Raw genomic sequence first — 19523 nt, 5'->3', positions numbered from 1 at the left:
CTATAAAGATTTTAAAGAGATAAAGAAAGAAGCTTGTACCAAAAGCACTCGATATAGTGTGCTACTGTTCAGCTAGCGTGAACACTGTTCACTCACACCGTGTGCTCTATATATCACTACTCTATTTCTTGTGTGGTTTGGATAGCATGAATGCAATCAATCAACTTTAAGCAATAGGATTTGCTTTTATTCTACTTTTTTTTCTTTTTTTCTTTTTTCTTCTAGACTGTAAAACTACAAATTATAGCAGTGATTTTCCTTGCTTTTTTGTTTCTCTTTCTCTGTCACCATCAACAAAACAACGTAGTAATCATATGGTACATAGCATGCCAACCTCCACAAGAGCAGCATGAGGGATGTTGAGGGCCACTGGAGGCTCTCTGCAGTTTTTATCACAAAAAATATAGGTCTTGATCAGGAACCGTTTCACAAAGTTTGAGCCATCACGCACTTGTAAATGTGATTGCCCTACAAAATATGCAGTTCCACTCTCCCTGGCATCAATGATTTCTTGTAGCTCCTCCCTCACAGATGTTCTCATTTTTGGACTATTTGGAGGCAACATGAATCTAACCTTTTTCCTGATCTTCACACCAGCATGGCTGCTCTCAAGTGCATCACCCACAGGACTTCTCTGAGATTCATGGTTTGCCAAGCCTGCAGAACCAAAATCTGAGCTGGTTTCATTCAATGGAACCAAACCATTTCCATCTGGCAATGGTTTTCCAACAACAATCATTCTCCCTTCTGGGGATGTCAGGGATTCCAAGTCATTTTCTTCCACCGAAACGAATTCTCCGATCGAACGAATAATCTCTTCCTCAAAGTCATTTGTGTCTCTAATGTGATCACAGTAGCCATGTCTCACAATGCAACGATATATTTTGTAGTCTTTAGGCCCTACCCTTCCTATAAGATACCTTCTACTTGGGGGAACATAAGGCACAGGTAGAGACATGAAGGAAACAAAAATAAGCACCTGATGAAATGCAGGAAGATTCGTAATGAAATGCGAGAAGAAAGCCGGGATTCCGGTCACCATATCGGTGTAAATTAAGCCGATTCCAGGTATCCTGGAAACTCCAAGGTCTGAGCTATGTTCTGTCAGCCATGCTGTGGGCACCTTGTTCTGTAAATCATACTCATACTTCTTCATGGTTCCATAATGCCATCCAAGCATGACGTTCAAGGACAATGCCAAAAGGACAACAAGATACCAAGCTCCCTTGTGAAAGTTCAACATACAAGCTGACAGATAGGTGGTCTCAATGAAGCCAAAGAACATAAAAAAGCAAGCAGATAAAAACCAACTCTTCTCCCAGTACAGAGCAATTACAAGGGACATCAGACAAGTTGTCACAAGCATTCCAGAAATTACAGCCAAACCTGCAAGAGATTTAATCAGTATGTTTTTTATCGTTAAAGTAATGATTAAGTAATTAAATTTATTTCTTCCTATCAGCTTAAGCTTTTGAGATAACTAGTAATTTATCATAGTATCGGAGTCAAAAGGTCATGGGATTGAACCTTGACTCCGTCAAATCACTCCCCATTTAAATTAAATATTCTACATGTTGGGCCTCACCTATTAAAATGGAGTTTGAGCCCACACGTGAAGGGGAGAGTTAAAGTAATAATTAAATTATTAAATTTATCTCTTCCTATCGGTTTAAGCTTTTGGGACAAGTGGTGATTTAGCACTGATATAACTATGACAAAACTATTTTTGAAATACAAATGACTCTCTCCTATGAATAGCCAACACAAATTCTCATTAAGCATATGGGAAAAAGATAAAAATTTCTCTGCTACTGATTCAAAACTTTGCACACCATATTCTGCTCCTTTCTTTTGTAATCTTATTTTTCTTAACTTGTCTTTGACCATGGCATGATTTCCAAATCATTGCAATCATAAAAATTATAGTCATCTTGTGGGAAAAGCATGTGGTCCAGTTAGGAATGTGTACCTGTTGCATTACCAATCTTCACAATATCACGGAAACCTATTGTGACTGTGAGGCTGAAGATCATCAATAGCCAGTTGACAACTGGAATGTAGACTTGCCCATGTATCTTATCTGATGTATGAATAACTTTCACTCTGGGAAAACAATCAAGTGTCAGGCACTGGTTTATGACAGAGAAACTGGCTGTTATGGTTGCTTGGCTTCCTACAGCTGAGGCAAGTAGGGATAATACAATGAAGAAATGCCGAGTAGGACCTGGAATTTCCAAAAATTAGAAACATAATCTGTTGATAAACCAACTATTGATACAAAATCTAAGGGAAGTGAGAAACTACTGCAAAGCATCAAAGAAAATGTAAGAGACAAGATTTGCTACAGCTAGAAAACATTGTAGAAAATGAAGCATTCCTTCATTTGTATGTTGAGGTTTTGTTTTGTTTTGAGTTATTGTTTTTCAGGTGTCTGGTGTAAGAGATTCCAGACTAGCTGCTTCTATTGTGCTTGGTCGAATAATTTCATTCATCCATAAAACAAATAAGTAAAAGCAGAGGAAACAACTTACCAGGTACAGATTCTGTTAGATGATTAAAATCTTGAACAGATAAGTTTTTGGATATATATGCAGCCTGACCCGCATAGCATATAGTAAGAACTGGATAAATCAAGCAGAGAAATGCAATCTGCAGCAGATAAATCATCCACAAGTTCTTTGTAAGTGTGATGTACACTTCCCAAAACAGTAAACAACACGAGTTATAATGAGGGCCTAAAAGTGCTTTTAACATTCAAAAAGTCCGTTTGAAGAAAAAAGTACTCGTTTAGTTAAAAAATTAAAAGCACTTTTAGGGTCCAAAAAACCTAAAGTGACCAAAACGCACTTTTGACAAAAGCTTAAAAATAAAGTTTTTTTTTTTTCCAAAAGCTCTTTTTGACTTAAAAGCTCTATTTCTCAAACGCAATCCCAAACATGCTATGAATACCTTGATGGGTTTCCTCGAGAAATGGCCTAGATCTGCAAACATGGTCTCTGATCCTACAAAAGTACAGCATCTTGTGATGCAACCAATGCAATTGATGATAAAAAGAAACCAGCAATAGATTTCAATTATAAATATTAATTAACTTAAGAACTGACCTGCTAGACATAGAATGATGCTGCCTAATGATCTCCAACTGTGAATGTCAATATTTCTGACAAATCTATACATGTATATTGGGGAGATTGCATGGATGATTTGTTTGTTCCAGTGAAAGATATTATATATGCCCACACCACTGACAAATAACAGCCAAATAATGATAATTGGAGCAAACATAAACCCTATTTTATGAGTCCCATAGTGCTGCAGCATGAAGAGGCATACCAGTATAGCACATGCAGAGGGAACTGGTACATCTGAAACAAGTAAAATGTCAAGGGAATAGGCAGATCAGTAGTGGAGATTTCTAAATCCATGAGTAATCCTAGAACAGCAATGTCATCCAGCAACATCATCTAGAAAAAGGAGTCACATTCACAAAATTTGATCTTTGAAGTGTTTGAGCAGTTGAATCAAAAGGTTTTCTTTAGGAACATGTAAATTGATCAAATGTTTTAGATGGTTTCATGCTCCAGGAGATGTATCAAGCTTCTATGAACATTACTCAAACCATTCTGCCCATTTATTCTTTCCAATCAGCTTAGATTTTTCAGACAACTGTGATGTAACACTAAGTGTTTTCAAGAAAGTTTGTAGCAAATTGAATAATTGCCATGAAACAGAGTTTCAAACTTACTAAACTCAAAATACATATTTTATGGAACACATACATACAATGGGATCTGCATTTCAAAAGTAGTCATAGAAATACATATATTAGTGTTTAATAGGAAAAGAAAAAGGACAGCAAAAGCAAGAGAGACTGTCTTTTACATCCAATTTTGGTGACGTTTCAATAGTGACACGTCACCAAATTTGGTGATGAGCCACATATGGCATGTCATCAACAAAGATGACGTGTTACATGTGACATGTCATGAAATTGTTGACGTGACAAATGTAGCACGTTACCGAAGTTGGTGACGTGCCACTATTAACTTGTCACCAATTTGGTGACGTGTGCTAAGTTGACATGTCACCAATTCCAATTCTAAGATCAGTTATTTTTGACGCATCACAAATGACACGTCACCAATCCATTAATAGTGACGTTTTTTTTTTTGCCATTGGCACGTCACCAATTGCCAGTCACTAAAACGAATTTTTATTTGTAGTGAGCTACTTACATTGTGGAGTACTTACATCTTTCTAAAGCTTTTGAGACGGACTGTTGTGTACTTTGTGAAGAAAAAACTGGACAACCACAAGGCAAAATATAAGTTGAAACTGAAGATTGATGAGCCGATGAGGTGTCTACTAAACAATTACACAACAGTATGCTTTTATTTCTCATATTCAGTTCAAATGCTGTTGCTTACATTTATGTGCCATACCCGACAATGATCTTTGAACACCTTTTGAAGCTGATAACACTGGTAAGGAGAAAGAAAAAGAAAATAAGTGAATTCAACCTCAATCACATTAATCATATAAGAAAAGAAGAGATAGCAAATGGTGAATTATGTTGTTGTGCCAATAAAGCTAAGAAAGTTAACCCCAAGGGGTTTAGCCCTGGTGCCTCATGAAGCAACAGGTCTAAGGTTCAACTCTCAATTCGTTAAGGCTACGCCCGTTGGCGAAAGCCCAAGCTTTATCCAAATTTGCATGGTGTCCCGAAAATCTAGTCGAGGCAAAGCTCCAGATACCCCGTTATTGAAAAATAAGAAAATAAAAAAGGTTATCGGAACTGCCGAACCAGAAAGGGCTGGAGTAAGCACCCCCTCTCCAATTGTCATGCAGGAACCAAACAGAGCCAAGCACAACATCAAGTAGTGACTACTTTTATGTTTTGCAATGGCCCTCCAAGCCCTCGATTCCACCTTGATCTTTGAAGGAGTTTCCTCCTCATAATGCATGACCCCATAGCCATTTCTGTCAATTGGAAGCAGACCTACTTTGGCATGCCTGCATAATAGTGAGTACAAAGCAAAAATACCACCTGCAATAATTTGTTAGTGTGAATATTTCTTCAAGGAAAAAAATTCCTGTTAAAATGATTTCTGGTACTATTAAAAAAGACAATTTACCCTCTCCATCATCATCAGCCTTCAGTACTATAAAGCAATACTTCAGTAATGAAATGGTGGTCATGGTCCAGAAAATAAATGAAAAGAGCTCATACACAGCCTCTTGTGAGTTGATATCCTTTGCAGCAATCGTCCCAAAGACATATAAGGGAGCAGTACTTATTTGACCATAAATTACTCCAAGGCTTTGAAATGAGAAAAGGAGTGTGTGCTTCCATGGCACCTTCTGCACATCATCAAGTTAGAAACGCAGATCACACTATCAAAACATGATGAGAAATGCTGCAGTTTCTACTTATCTAATAGCCTTAATGAGATTCATATCATATTATTGAGACAAGAGTTACAATAACTTAAGAGACAAAGAATTCAAGACTTAAGAGTGACAAGAACTCAAAGAGACCAGAGTTACAAATGATAGAAAAGACTTGTAACACTCATACTCTTTAAATAAGAGTATTGTACACAATCAAAAATAACAAGAAAGATGTAGCCAAGAACTAGGCCGAACCACCTTAATTCTCTGAGTCTCTCTTGCTTGTTCTCATTTCTCTTCTCTAATTATAAGTTCTAATACATATGAATTGGTTCACCCAAAACAAACAAAAAAAAATGGAAAAAAAGATGCATATATATATATATATATATTCAACTAAATAATTAAACTGATGATTACAGTACTAGTACAGAACAACTTTGAACATGATATACACATCAATGAGTTCAAAATGAATAGCCAAACAAGCACCAAAGCAGCAGCATTCATTTGACTTGAACCCAAATAGAAGAAAAAAGAAGAAACAAACATAAGAATTTAATCAATGCTTCCACAAGTTCATGTATCTGTGCTGCACATAAATCTAGAACCATTTACCGTAAACTCATGAGAGGAGATACAAGGACTCAGTGGAGGAGCCATGTGATGTGTTGGTAGAAAGACTGACAAGTTGATGGGAATGAGGAAAGTTTTGGGAAGATAATGATAAAATGAAGCTCAAACAAAATACAAATTTATACGTAAAAGACAGATATGGGACTGCCTGGCGATTGAGCCAATGCCTCATTTAGAGTGCCCGGAAAAAACCAAGTGAAGGGTCCAGAGAGAGAGAGAGAGAAGCAGAGACAGATCTCGCGCGGTTCCATATTCTTTTATGGTGTTGCTTCTTATTGAGTACGTGGTTCTGCGGAATCCACGACAGAGACTGTTTTTGTTTTTTGAATAGTCGTATATTTATGAAACATAGAGGGAATGCCGGACTGACAGTGACACGTATGAGTCTGAAAATTTAACATATAAAAAGAATGAACAGTGCTACGTGCCTTAACGTTTGGGGGTGGGGTGAGAGTTTTTTGTTTTTTGTTTTTAAAATATATATATATATAAAGTGACTGAAAATATATTAGAAATTATTGCAGCAATCTATTTCACAGCTTTGGAGATTGAATTTCAAAATGGAGGGAGGAAAAGGGGAAGTTGCCTGCGATGTTGCTGGTTGGTGACGGCCCATTGTAGTATTTGTGAGGGGCCATAGTACTAAGAATGCTAGCGTGCATGAACAGGTATTTTTTTTTTTTTAATAATTATAATAATAAAATATTATATTTTATTATTTTAAAATATCAAATCACTCCGGTGTGCATCACGCCCGGCGTGATGTTTAACATCACCCATTTGTGAGTGCAAAAGACATTTCAAAGATTCTTCGTTTCAGACTAGCTACATAATGAGTTGAAAACTAAGAGATAAATGTACATACTAGCTAGATAATGAGTTGAAAACTAAGAGATAAATGTACATTTTGAAATTCACTAAGAGATAAATGTACATTAGCTACTAAGAGATAATGAGTAGCTACACATGTAGGGAGCCAGGCGAGTAGGAATAGGGAACTTATGGGCTTACCGAAATGAACTAAAATGGGTGTTGGAGCGTGTAGCCTACGGGCGTCATGGCGGCGTGTATGCCACACCAGTGGCGGAGCCACATAGTCTTCTTAGAGACTATAAAGTGCAGTTCTAAACACTTTTTTTTTTTTTTGGTATTTCTGTCTTTTTGATGTATATAATGCTGACATGTTACATTTATAATATATCAATTTGAGCACATATTTATGATCTTTTATAGATATTTTTTTGTGATGCATATATTGTGTGAATTACCAAATTTTTAGGGTAGAGAAAATTTTAGGATACCAAAAAAAATTTAGCGACTACCCTAATATGAATTGTCTGGCTCTGCCACTGTGCCACACATACTAAAGCAAGTAACGTCAATGGAGAGAGAGTTGGCTAGAGATGGTGAAGGAGGGGTTAGTGCCTTTTCCGGGTTGGAGAGGTTGTAATAGGTCTAATATTTGAGTTATATACGTTAGTGTAAGGGAGATTGTTAAGAGTATTAATTAAATTATTAAACTTTTTATTATTATTATTAACTTCAACTTTTAAAATAAGTGATAATCTTATATATTGTTGTGCATGATTTTTACCTGTTTTAGTGCATGTCCCTTATGGCCTGCATTTTGCTATATAACAACAAAGTGACAACAAATCAATCACATGCATGTTGGGAAGAAGTAGGACTGGTGCACATGTTGGTTGGTGAATAATATAATTTCCTCATTTTTGGGGATCTTCTTCATTATTGAATTGGGCAGGTGTCACAAGTTTCAACCTTATCATGTAGATTGATTTTTGAAATCTTATTTCAACAAAGTTAAATAAAAGACAGGAATAAACACCCACTGATAATCACAAAGATGTAAATTTTGAAGGGAACAAAACATAATTGGCATTACAATCATCCATCTAGGCATCATCTATAACTTCAAATTAGGCACGTTAATCACTGTTTTTTATCTTTTATTTTTATTTTTATTTTTTCTGAAGCAAGAGATTTTATTACAAAGGGACCAATCAAGTGCAAGGGGAGCCCAACAATAATGCTATGGGACTTGATTACAAAACCACAACCAACAGGGGAGAGAGGTAAAAGGGTGATAGAAATTCAAGGGCTTCTATCTATTGAATATAAGAAAATATAGAAATTAAAGGAATAAATCGACCACTTTAAGGAGATTGGACTTCCAATTGATCACTTCAAGGAAATCAACTTCTAATTCTTGTTTAGAGCAATTGATATTTTACATTGATTGATTTGTCATACAACATCTACATCTTATTTATAAAAATAAAGCTTAATATGGAAATAACCTAACATGCAAGTAATTGTCTATAAAGGGAAATAAACAAGACACCCAAGCAAAAGAAAATTTGGAGTATTTGAAGATATTTTGGGGATCCTATCAAAGGGGTTACTCTAACCCGGACTAGGACATAATTGAAAGGAGAGGGGGTCTTGAAGATAGAAAGTTCTGATATGCTAGAATTTTGTTCTCTATGATTTTATTACGATTGTAATGTCTTTTCATAATAGTTGGTAGGTCTTTCCTATTTAAACCAATGCAAATGATTGAAGCAAACATCTTTGGATGATGGAAAGCGTGAGGGGCAGACAGTAGGCCAATAAAGACCAAGGTGGGATACATGGTCGTCAAAGTGTGCATACGCCTTGCGAAATGAGGTGGTTCGGCCACCATTAAGCCAACCTATAAAGGTGGTTGAACCACCCTAGTAGTTAAATGAGATAGTTCGACCATCTCCAATGGCCATTTTGGAGTAGCCAAACTACCGTTTTTGCCACAACGATGGTTCGACCACCCTCAATACCCAACATAGAGGTAGCTGAACCAGCCCATTGGCATATCAACTACTCGTGGTAAAAAACTCACCAAAATTAGTCCAAAAATCATTGAATGAAGAGGGTCAAATGTTACCAGCAGGCAGCTGCCACTCTCCCGGATCATTAAGTGGTTTAAAGTTCAATCTATGAGAAGGGAAGAATTTGGGAGGGCAAGGCTGTTGAACATCATTCATACATTTGATTTTATGACAATCTTCAGAAAATTTTGGAGGGCATAGCTAACCTCCCTCAATATAATGAGAATCGTGGGAAAAAACCAAAAAAAAAAAAAAAAAAGGTGTTTTGAAACCGGTAGCACTAAACAAACAGGAAGTACTTGTAGCTTTTAAAACATATATAGCTAGCTACTCAACCAACATCATGAAAATTCATTTTCAAAGAGATGTCCTTCCATACAACAGAGGTACAGGTTGCCTCCACAATTTCATTGCAGGGAAGTAGGGGAAAAAATCTGTATCGTCTGATCTAGCCGTAGGAAAAACAAAAACAAAAAAGTTTACTGCAGCGGTTGCCCCTAACAAGCCAAAAATATAATGAAAAGGGCAAGAAGACCATACAAGCCATCTTCCTGTCTACAAGCCTCAACTTCTCTCAAATTATTCTATAGTCCTTTCTCTCACTCGTAAGCCTTCTCCCAGTCATCAACCACCTCAGGCATTTCTGTTCCACTAAAATTACCTCCTTGATGCTGCCCTGCTGAATTCGAACCACCTTCATCGGATTGCAAGACTGAACCTGAACTACTTCCTGCCCCTTTTCCAGGATCCTCGGCTCTGAGAGATGCAGCAGATGAACTCAAAGATGTTTCAGAGTCTAGGACACTCCACCGATTTAATGATGCAGCAATTGGCGCTTCTTTTTTCCACACAGATGCCTGCATATCTGCAGAACCACCAGGCCACTCTTCATCACTCCATAGACCTTCCTTCCAACCAGCCTCCTGAACAATAGCTTTCTTCCATGGGTTACCCTTGAGAGCAGTAACTGCTCCCCCCCAGGCACTAGTAGCCGATGATGCTGCTACTGCACCACCATTTGGGAGAACCACAACAGCTCCATGATATACTGACCCATGATCCAATCTCCTCATTGCAGTGGCTGCTCGGGCAGGATCACTAAATACAGCCAATGCATTCTTGTCATTCAGCCAAACTAGTTCACATTCCCCACCAAACCTCAAGACCAATGCACTTATATCTGCATCTCTTGGCAAATCGAGAAAAGAAACAACAAGTCTAGGATCCATGTCAACCAAAGGATCAAAAGCTGGAGGATGGGATGAGTTTACAGTGGTGGAAACCTTGACCCCAATCACACGAGAAGGGACTTTCGATTTGGGTGTAACATGAACCACAATAAAACGCTTTGGCTCCCAACCAGCAGAATAAACAGCAAGCTTCCATCTCTCGGCAATCAGTTTTACTGCATCTCTCTTATCCTTCAGCATCGGACAGAAAACATGAACCTTAAGACCACTTGTAGTTCCTCTGCTCTTGCCAAGTACCAAGAACTTGCATCTCTCCTCCACAGACAATACCCACTTTGGATCACGTCTATAGAGATCTGCAAGTACTTCAGAAACAACAGAATTCTCACCAAAATGAAGAGCTTCCAAGTTTGGAGGAGTAATATCAAAAGCATCTGCTAGAACCCGTTTTCGTTCCAACTTGGCACAGTCATCATCACACATGAGCTTCCTCTGTCCGAGTGGAATTTTCTTTCCAGTTGCTTCCACTGGTTGAAGCGGCACTGGCAACTTTTGGATAATAGAAGCTTCATATAAAGTATCAGCACTGAAACCCCCGTTGCTGCCTCCAGCATCACATGGAACAGTTGCTGTTAACCGGGCACAAGAACAAGTGATTGTTACAGGGAAATCGCATCTTACATCAGGACAAGGAGCAGAAGGGTGACAAGGTGCTTTACACGTATGCCTACAATCTCTCCTAGGAGCACCACATGTCTGCCCACACGAAGTTCTCAACCCTGGTAGAGGCCCAGGTGAAGAATCACAAGGCTGTGGGTGACAAGTTCTGCCACAAGCATGCATTCCACACTGCCTGGTCTTCCCACAAAGCTTGTTACATCTGATATCCTTTGAGCCACAAGGTATGTTCCTAAGGACAACATGCCCGCCAATGCATTCCTTCGCTATAGGCACAGAACATGGCGGGCAGTCCCCAAAGTGGCAGCTGTGAGAAGATGAATGGCCACAAGGCTGAGGAACTGAACATGGGAGCTGACATGAAGGAGTAGGTGTGCCGCAAGGCAACGGAGGAGGGATTGAAGTTCTCCCACATGCACACGTCAAATCAGTAAAAATTGTTTCTAGGCAAGGAGGGCAATGGCCACTATGACACAGTGATTCACAAGAATGCTGCCCACACCTCAGCTTCTTCTCACATGGCATCGAGCAGAAGTGTGGATCCCAATCCCCAACGAGAAGATTGTTTGAATTAGAGTGCGGGCAGCATCGCTCACTGCACCTGTGCCTTCCACAATTCTTCTTCCGCCCACAAGGCTTATCACAAGTAAATTTCTCCTCCATTGTTGTTTTGTAGCATTCTACAGTTCGAGAGGTTGATCCGCAACGGCATTTTTGAGAAACTTTAAGCAAACATGGTGGACAATCCCCAGCATGGCACACCTCTGTACAATGGTGCATCCCACAAGGAAGGGACTTGCCACATTTTTCAGAACAGGTTGGAATCGGGTCCAAACAGCTAAGCCGTTCCTGCTGCAAGCTTGTTTTCCCACAGTAGCATGTCTTAACCCTGCTTGGCATTAAGTCACACTCTCCACAAGAGCCTGGATGGCAAATGTCACTGCAGACATGATTACCACATAGAAGCTTCTTTCCGCAACTTGAACCACAAGAAAAAACACCATCCTCTGTTTTCACCATTCCCTTCACAGCCATGTCTCCACAAAGAACAACCTCCACCTTATTCTTGCAGAAACAAGGAGCATTGACTAGAACCTTACAAGGATCACAAGGACCCACATGGCAGGTTCGTTCACACCTGTGACGCATGCAATCAAGAAGCTTGTCACAGCGCTGACCACAAGTAAGAAGAGACTTCCGATCAGAGCACCGTGTTGTAATTGTTTTCTTCCCACACGGGCACAAATGTGGCGGGGCAAATGCCTTACAAGGAGGGCATGGACCTGGGTGGCATTGCAAAACACAAACATGTGGGCAAAGATCCTCCCCACTCTCTCCAGGACACAAAACCTCCCTTTCAAGTGGCTTCCCACAAGGTTCTCCACATGAATGAGGAGTCAAATACAGATCAGAAGGTGGGTCTGGCCTCTTCCCACAAAAGCAAACATACCGAATCTCCTTCAACAACGTAAGCTGCACCGACTGACATCCAGGACACCTCCAATTAAATCCCTGACTCTTCTCCGCCAACAAGTCAACAGAAGTAGGCGCCCTAGCCCATTTCTTGATACAAGTCAGATGAAAAATAGAGTAGCAGCTCGAGCAAGACCATATGGGTGCTGACCTCCGCACCATATCATAACAAATCATGCATTCAACGGTGCTCTTAATCAGCTTCTCCTGAATTTCTTGCACAAGCTGAGGTACCTTGGAGTCCTTCAATCCCTTTTCCTCCTGATTCTCCCTTTCCCTCTCCTTCTCCTTCTCTTTCTCTGTCTCCCCATCCCTCTTCTGATTCACAGATCGACTCACGTAAGCCCTCGGACCATTATTCCTTCTAGGCCGACTCTCAGGCGGAGCAGAACCATAATTTGAGTCCTCAACAGTCCCGCGGTTTGCATTGAAGCTCAATTGTGGGTTTGGGTTTTGGGTTGGATTGGGGTTCGGGTTCAGGTTCAGGTTCACTTCGGTGGTGGCAGTGGATCCTCTCGGAACCCACTGATGGCGAGCGCCTTGGGCAGGAAATCTAGTCCTATCCCTTCGATCATTTCGAGCTTGATAGCTCATATTCCCCGAAGCCAAACACCCAAAGCTTGTATCCACTGACTACAAAGCAAACTCTTCTCACCCAACCACAAACACAATACCTAGATTCTTTAACTGCAACAATAACAAAAATATTGAACAAGAAATGAGCATGGCATCAAAGGCGGTTGATCGAATCACACATATAATGGACCCAAAATATAAAACCCTAACTATTTGCCTAGAGAATCAGTGAAAAACGAATGAAACTACTTTAAAATCCTACACACAGCAGAAATAACCGTAAAATCAGCTATAAAGCATCCAAAATCCCAATTTCCAAACATTTCCCTCCCCCGATTTTCTAGACAGCCAAACAGATCATAATTCAGAAACAAAAAAAAAAAAACAAAAAAAGGCCCAATCCATGCTGAAACCAACAAAAGAATTTGAAGAGAAATACCTGCAAAAGGATTTTTCTGGGTCTTTCTCGACGAGAATATGTGCGGTGCTCTTCGAGTTAAATAGCTTCGTGGGTGTTCCTCACGACCCGACCCGACAAAAACTTGTGGGTATGGGTCAGAGAATGGAGGCTATATATATGTATATATAAAGGGGGGAGAGAGAAAAACTGCCTTGGAGCCGAAGCAAGTGTTGGGGACCTTTTGCGTGCGTGGGGGTGGGCGACGGTCCCACTCCTGGTCCTAGTCCACCGTCAAGGTAATCGCCTGCGATGCGGACCAGTGTGGCGACTTTTGCGTGTGAAAGTGGGTGCGGGCCGGCTGCGTGGTGGCTACTCAAAACCTTCATGATGTGCGAAGGGGTGGCCCATTTGGAAAGTCTCTTGGGCTAAAGTTTATGTTAAAGGGCTCGGAAGGTTGTAGATGATGAATTTCAGGCCCACAATAGAAGACCAACACAATAAATTTTGAAAACAAATTTGATCTTAGAAGTACAAGCCAAGCGGTTATAACTGTTCAATAATTGCTAATCGCTTTTATAGGAGTTTATAAAAAATGCTAACCGCCTAAGGGTAGGCGGTTAATAATAACTAGTAAGTTAGTAACTCCCTACCTTTATATATTTAATATAATATTTTGGTGTTTTTTTAATTGATTTTATATTTGTAATGTTTTGGATTTGTATTTGAATTTCTTAAGGTTTGTGTTTATTTGGATTTGGCTATCTGTAAGTTGGATTTGAAATGTTGGTGTTTTAAGCAAACTACCCCTTACACATATTGTGCATACTACTATTTAATTTCCGATTGCAATTTTCTCTCAAGCTTTCTTAATCTTTTTATACTTGTCTGTAAGAACATTTTACCTCTTCCTAGTTGATCACGTAACCATTATAAAATAACTGGTAACCATCTAAGCGGACTGCTAACCTTAACCGCTTGTACACCCCTAAGATCACTATTAAATTTTGATCAATTGGTAATTTTAAAAACCACATTAATTTTGGGGACACAAAAGAGACATAAGATGACATTTATAATTAATCCTAAGGGCTTGTTTGGGTTTGTGATATTTTTCTATTCTACTGAACTGAATTCAAAATTGCAAATATCAAAGAGAAAAAAGAGTTGAGATTATGTTTGGGTTGTTTGAAAAATATAAAATTTTAAATAAAGTTGAAAATTTTTAGTCGATTAAGTGTTAGTGATGTCAAATCAACTAAAAAATAGAAAAAAGTTGAGAAGAATTGAAAAGAATTGTATTATCAAACAAGGCCAAATTTCTGGTTTATGATCAATGAGATGAATAAAGGATACAATTTGGAGTGACCCCATAAAATGAAGGTGGTTTAAGAACTCTTAAGGATCTTGAAATCACAGGAGAAGGACTGTCGATTGAGGGGTATTTTTGTCTTTTTACTTTTTGATGGGATAAAAATATTCTTCATATATAACTAGCTGGATATTCTCCTATTCAAATTGAACGAAGAAGATCCTAATTCATCAAAAACCAATCAACAACAACAATGCTACAAAAAGTTAAAAAAACCCAATGTGTGTAGTGTACTGTTTAAATGGTACAATGCAATTACAGGTTTATCGGCCAATGCATAAGTTACGCTAGGGCCTAGGGGTACTAACTTTTACTACAACTTGTAGTTCTCATAAATTGATGTGACAGTAAAATAATATTTTATGTCAATTACTAAATAATTAAATTTTATTGTAGCTTAAAGCATCTAGATGCATGGGTAGCTTTGAGCGCAACAAAACCATCCAATATGAAGTTGAATGTTTTGATATCCATCCAGTTGCTTTGCAAAACAAAAAATAATCCCCATCATTATTCCTGGTTGATATGGCAGTGTTACATCAATTATTAAATTTATATGACACTTATTATATCAGTCACTAAACAAGTAAATTTAATTATAGCTAACGTGACATCATCATATAAGTTGTTGCATTAATTTGTAAAGAAATTCTTATAAAAATTATATTGTACTCCAACCATTTTTCATACATGAGTTTCTTTGGAACATTGCAACATGCTATATTTTGGTCTAAAGGAAGCCTTGCCCAACTGCATCCACTTTTTTATGTTTAAAAAGTCCATACTTTTTCCTCAATAAATTCCTTTTCATTTTTTTTTAATGACGTGGAACTCCCGATCCCACTTTTAATGGGACCGGGATAAACCCAGAACACCTCTTTGATTTTCTTTTTCTTTTTCTCATCTTTTGAACAAGTTTTGGAAATCATATCATATGTCTCATTCTCTCACTATGTACCCCTCCACCACCACTGCCTCCTCCCGCTCCATCCTCCGCCGTTCCCCTCTTCCACATGTATACCCTACGCCACACTACAACATGTGTAGGCTACGAGCGTCGTCACCTCTTTTGATCTCCATCACCATATTTATGCTTCCCTTGTTCTAAGGATCTCCATAACAAATTTTCTCTTTTGATTTATCGAAAATTCCAAATCAAATTCAGATCTAACGGGCATCAAAGTGTTGCTCCTTGCTTTACTCTCTAATCTTCTTGGAGTCACAGTAGTCCAATTATTTCATTTTATTTGTGCACTGTAATTGGTCAATTTCTTGTATTTTTTTTTTCTTTCTATTTTAATGTAATTTTACTTGTAATAAAAAAAAAATAAAAAAAAATAAAAAAATAAAAAAAAAAACCCTTATATGAGAAAAAAAATGAGAAAGCTAGAAGTCCAAGGCTTTAACGGATATGACTCTTAAACAACTCCAAGTTGACAACCGAGGTGTCATTATTCATAGCTAAGGGCACATGATAATGACAACGACATATTTCACATGTTGTAGATTTTAATTAGGTATGGTATTTGAGTGGATTGTTCAACGGACTGATTTATTTACGGTCTTAACAACGCTCACTCGAAGCTACTCATCTCACCAAATCTTGTGATTAAACAGTAATTCGTTTAATATTTATGATATTTGTTTGATTGATATGGGTTGAATCTTCAATTTCTTTTAATTATGAAAGGTTTTTGGTGAAATTTATAATATTTATTTGATACAATTTGCAAGGCCCATCAACAAATGCCTCAGCTTTTGGTAAAATCCATGAATAGGCCTTATTGAAAGCTTTTCACAATTATTTATCTAACTATAAGAATAGATAATTGTAAAAAATCCCCCATTATAGGAGACATGATCCGAGATTCCGATTGATATGTCTATCACGAGTGTTATGAAAATCATGTTGGATTTTAAAGATTTGAGGGGACTTTCAAATGTCATCCAACCAAAAAAAAAAAAAAAAAAAAACCTTGGGAAATGGTGGCATATTCTCTTTTTTTAAAAAAAAGAAAAATCGTTCTTCGGATTCTAGGTAGATATTATTTTCTAAAAATCATGTGAGATAAATAAGTGTCAGTTTCTTTTTTGCTTTTTTAAAAAATAATATCCACCTAAGATTAAGAAAACACTTAGCATTCCTCATTTTTAAAAGATAAATGCTACGGTTCCTCAACGTGGATATTATTTTATGTGTTTTTTTTTTAAGAGTAATTGATGGGATAAGTTTTTTTTAAAATTTTTTTTATAGAAAACAATATTCACATAAGACCAAGAGAACACTAAGAGAGCACAAGGGAGAACTGGGATTTAGATCCCCTTAAATTTCTTAAAATATGAGTCATTCATTACATCTAACGGTCCAAACTAATGTAGATGTTTGTGTATTATCGATGCAAGTGACTAAGTGAGTTTGACATGTTGAAAACTAAAGTTACTTGCCTTAACACTTTTCAAGGTGAGAAGTGTTAAGGAGCCAAACAAATGAACTCAGAAAAATTTATAAACTGACGTGACAGACCGTGAGTGGCAGATAAGGGAGAGAGAATTGCATTTTTTTTTAATTTAAAAACCCATTTGTTTAGCTCTTTAGATCTTCTCCATTTCATTTGAATTTTAGAATATCCAGTTAGTTATAGTCGATTTGAAAATTAAAAAGACAAAAATACCCCTTCACTATAACTAACTGGATATTATTCAGTTCAAATGAACTGAAAAAGATCATGTTTCCTTGTCTCAGTAACAAACGAACCTCTACATTTATTTGAACGTCAGATATAATGAAATGCTCAAATTTTAAAAACTGAGAATCTTATATTTTAAAAAATCTAAAAGGATCTCAATCAGTGTAACTATAACATTTATCTTTTTAAAAATATTTTTTTGGGCGCATTATTTTGATCCATAATTATGCATTGACTCAGTGAGTGTTGAACTCAATGTCCTCTTGACTTAACGTGCCGCCCAAAAACTTGTTTTGTTTCTGGGCAAGTGTGTGGAATCAAAGAACTAACGAAATCAATGCAAGAAACATATTAATTAGCAGATTAATTCTTATATTTAGCACGAAATCACCCAATTGGCCTTTTGACAAAATTGCATATATAATTCACTAGCAACCAGAATCTACAACCAGGGGCATTAAAGAGTATTATTTCATAGATAAAGCCAAATAATGTTTAAACATTCGCCAATTTGATTAGTAATAATCACATAATTGACACATCTTATAATCAATATTATGCTATATCGAATAATCTTTAATATATCTATATATTTTTTAAGGAATCATGTTTTTTCAACATTTTGATCATTAATATTAATTTTACTTAAGAATTAAATAGTTTTAAAAAATTAAATAGTATTGATGATATTGAGCCACTGAGGTATTTAGAACTTGTTTGAAAAATAGAGCTTTTAAGTCAAAAAGAGCTTTTGGGCAAAAGCTTCATTTTTAAGTTTTTGCCAAAAGTTCGTTTTGGCAATTTTTAGGCTTTTTAGACCCTTAAAAGCGCTTTTAATTTTTTTACTAAACGAGTACTTTTTTCTTCAAACGGACTTTTTGAGTGTTAAAAGTACTTTTAGGTTCCTCAAACGCAATCACAAACTGGCTCTTAAGTCTTCTATAATTCACATTCCGGATTTTATTTTAATATTTATTGTTATAGGAAGCACTACTAGTTAATTATATTGAAAGTGCTATGAGTAACACTCTTAATTAATTACCATAATTATTAATTAATTAATTTTTGGAGTGTTGTAATAACGGTCGGTGTCAAATGGTCTAGGTCAGAATGTGAGATTAAGGGTTTCAAGAGATAATTAGAGTTTTTTATGACTTAGGAGCTTGACTAATTATAGAGTAAAAATGTAGATTAATAAGCCAAGACTTCTTGAGGAGTTAATATTAGGAATTAGCACGTAAAGGTAAGTAATCGCTCGTAAGAACGTCTAAACATTAAACTCTTGAGCATAATTATTTTCAATGCTATATGTTGTGAGCCCTATATTTTCAGATAAACTTGTTAATTAAATTGCATTGTTCTATCCCAGTATTTATTTTTCTCATGAATGAATTGTATGTGCAATTGAAAATAATAATGATTGTGTGACATGGACACACCACGGGAAAAAGAAGTACAGAATATGGGCATGTGTATACTAGTTTATACGAACTTGACCTACAGCATAGTTGTCATGAATAAGTTTTACCAGTTGCAGTATCACTAGTCACTTGGGATATCGACTCGGTCGAACAACTAGGGGATGGCCGGTTATGTGCCATATGAAAAAAAAAAAAAAAAAATCAAATCAAATTTTCTTGTTTAATGTTTCACCCATATTATGCCACGTGACACTCGTGTAAACAATCTTGCAAGCGAGGAAGGATTGCCTTAAAAGTTGTAGTATTTCAAATATTTTTATTTTTATAAAGTGGAAAAATATGTTAATGGTATTGAGAAAAAAAAAATACAAAAGAAAAATAAAAATAAGTAAATAACCCTACTGAATATATATATATATATATATATATATATATATATACGAAGTAATACTATAAGTCTTCTTGAGTCATCACAAATGTTGTGATGTACCTTTTAAAATTATCGTTGAATTTGAGATGTGATTTATTGATTTTTGATCTATTGCTGATTTTAAAAATTATATCATATTTGAGATGATTCTAAAAAGACTTATAACATTACAATATATATATATATATATATATATATATAAATAAAAGGTGGGCAGCAAAAATAGTTGATTAGATTTATTTTTAGCTAAAATTTGTTTTGAGGAGTGTTTTTGTTTGAATACCGAGGGCGTCTCATAGAAGAACAACACGTACAACCCAAACTCCCTATCTCCAAGTCTCTGCACAGGGCACGGGGCACGCTCTGACTCCCATATAAATTCGACTT

General features: G+C 36.9%; 1 protein-coding gene across 1 annotated transcript; it reads right to left on the bottom strand.

Annotated features, from left to right (window-relative positions):
- Nucleotides 1-275: 275 nt before the first annotated feature.
- Nucleotides 276-13429, bottom strand: LOC132185411 (NF-X1-type zinc finger protein NFXL1). Its single transcript, XM_059599189.1, has 13 exons — nucleotides 13269-13429; nucleotides 9516-12940; nucleotides 9396-9409; nucleotides 6010-6128; nucleotides 5136-5361; nucleotides 4805-5047; nucleotides 4428-4481; nucleotides 4252-4302; nucleotides 3105-3365; nucleotides 2950-3002; nucleotides 2532-2649; nucleotides 1970-2224; nucleotides 276-1386 (listed from the first exon to the last, which is right to left on the bottom strand). The coding sequence occupies exons 2-13, from the start codon at nucleotides 12845-12847 to the stop codon at nucleotides 311-313; spliced, it is 5802 nt and encodes a 1933-aa protein (XP_059455172.1). The 5' UTR covers nucleotides 12848-12940; nucleotides 13269-13429; the 3' UTR covers nucleotides 276-310.
- Between the last annotated feature and the right edge of the window lie 6094 nt (nucleotides 13430-19523).

Source organism: Corylus avellana, chromosome ca6 (assembly GCF_901000735.1).
Source record: "Corylus avellana chromosome ca6, CavTom2PMs-1.0".
Taxonomy (NCBI): domain Eukaryota; kingdom Viridiplantae; phylum Streptophyta; class Magnoliopsida; order Fagales; family Betulaceae; genus Corylus; species Corylus avellana.
The sequence above is the reverse complement of the archived record's forward strand: the minus strand, read 5'-3'. Positions and strand labels throughout refer to the sequence as shown.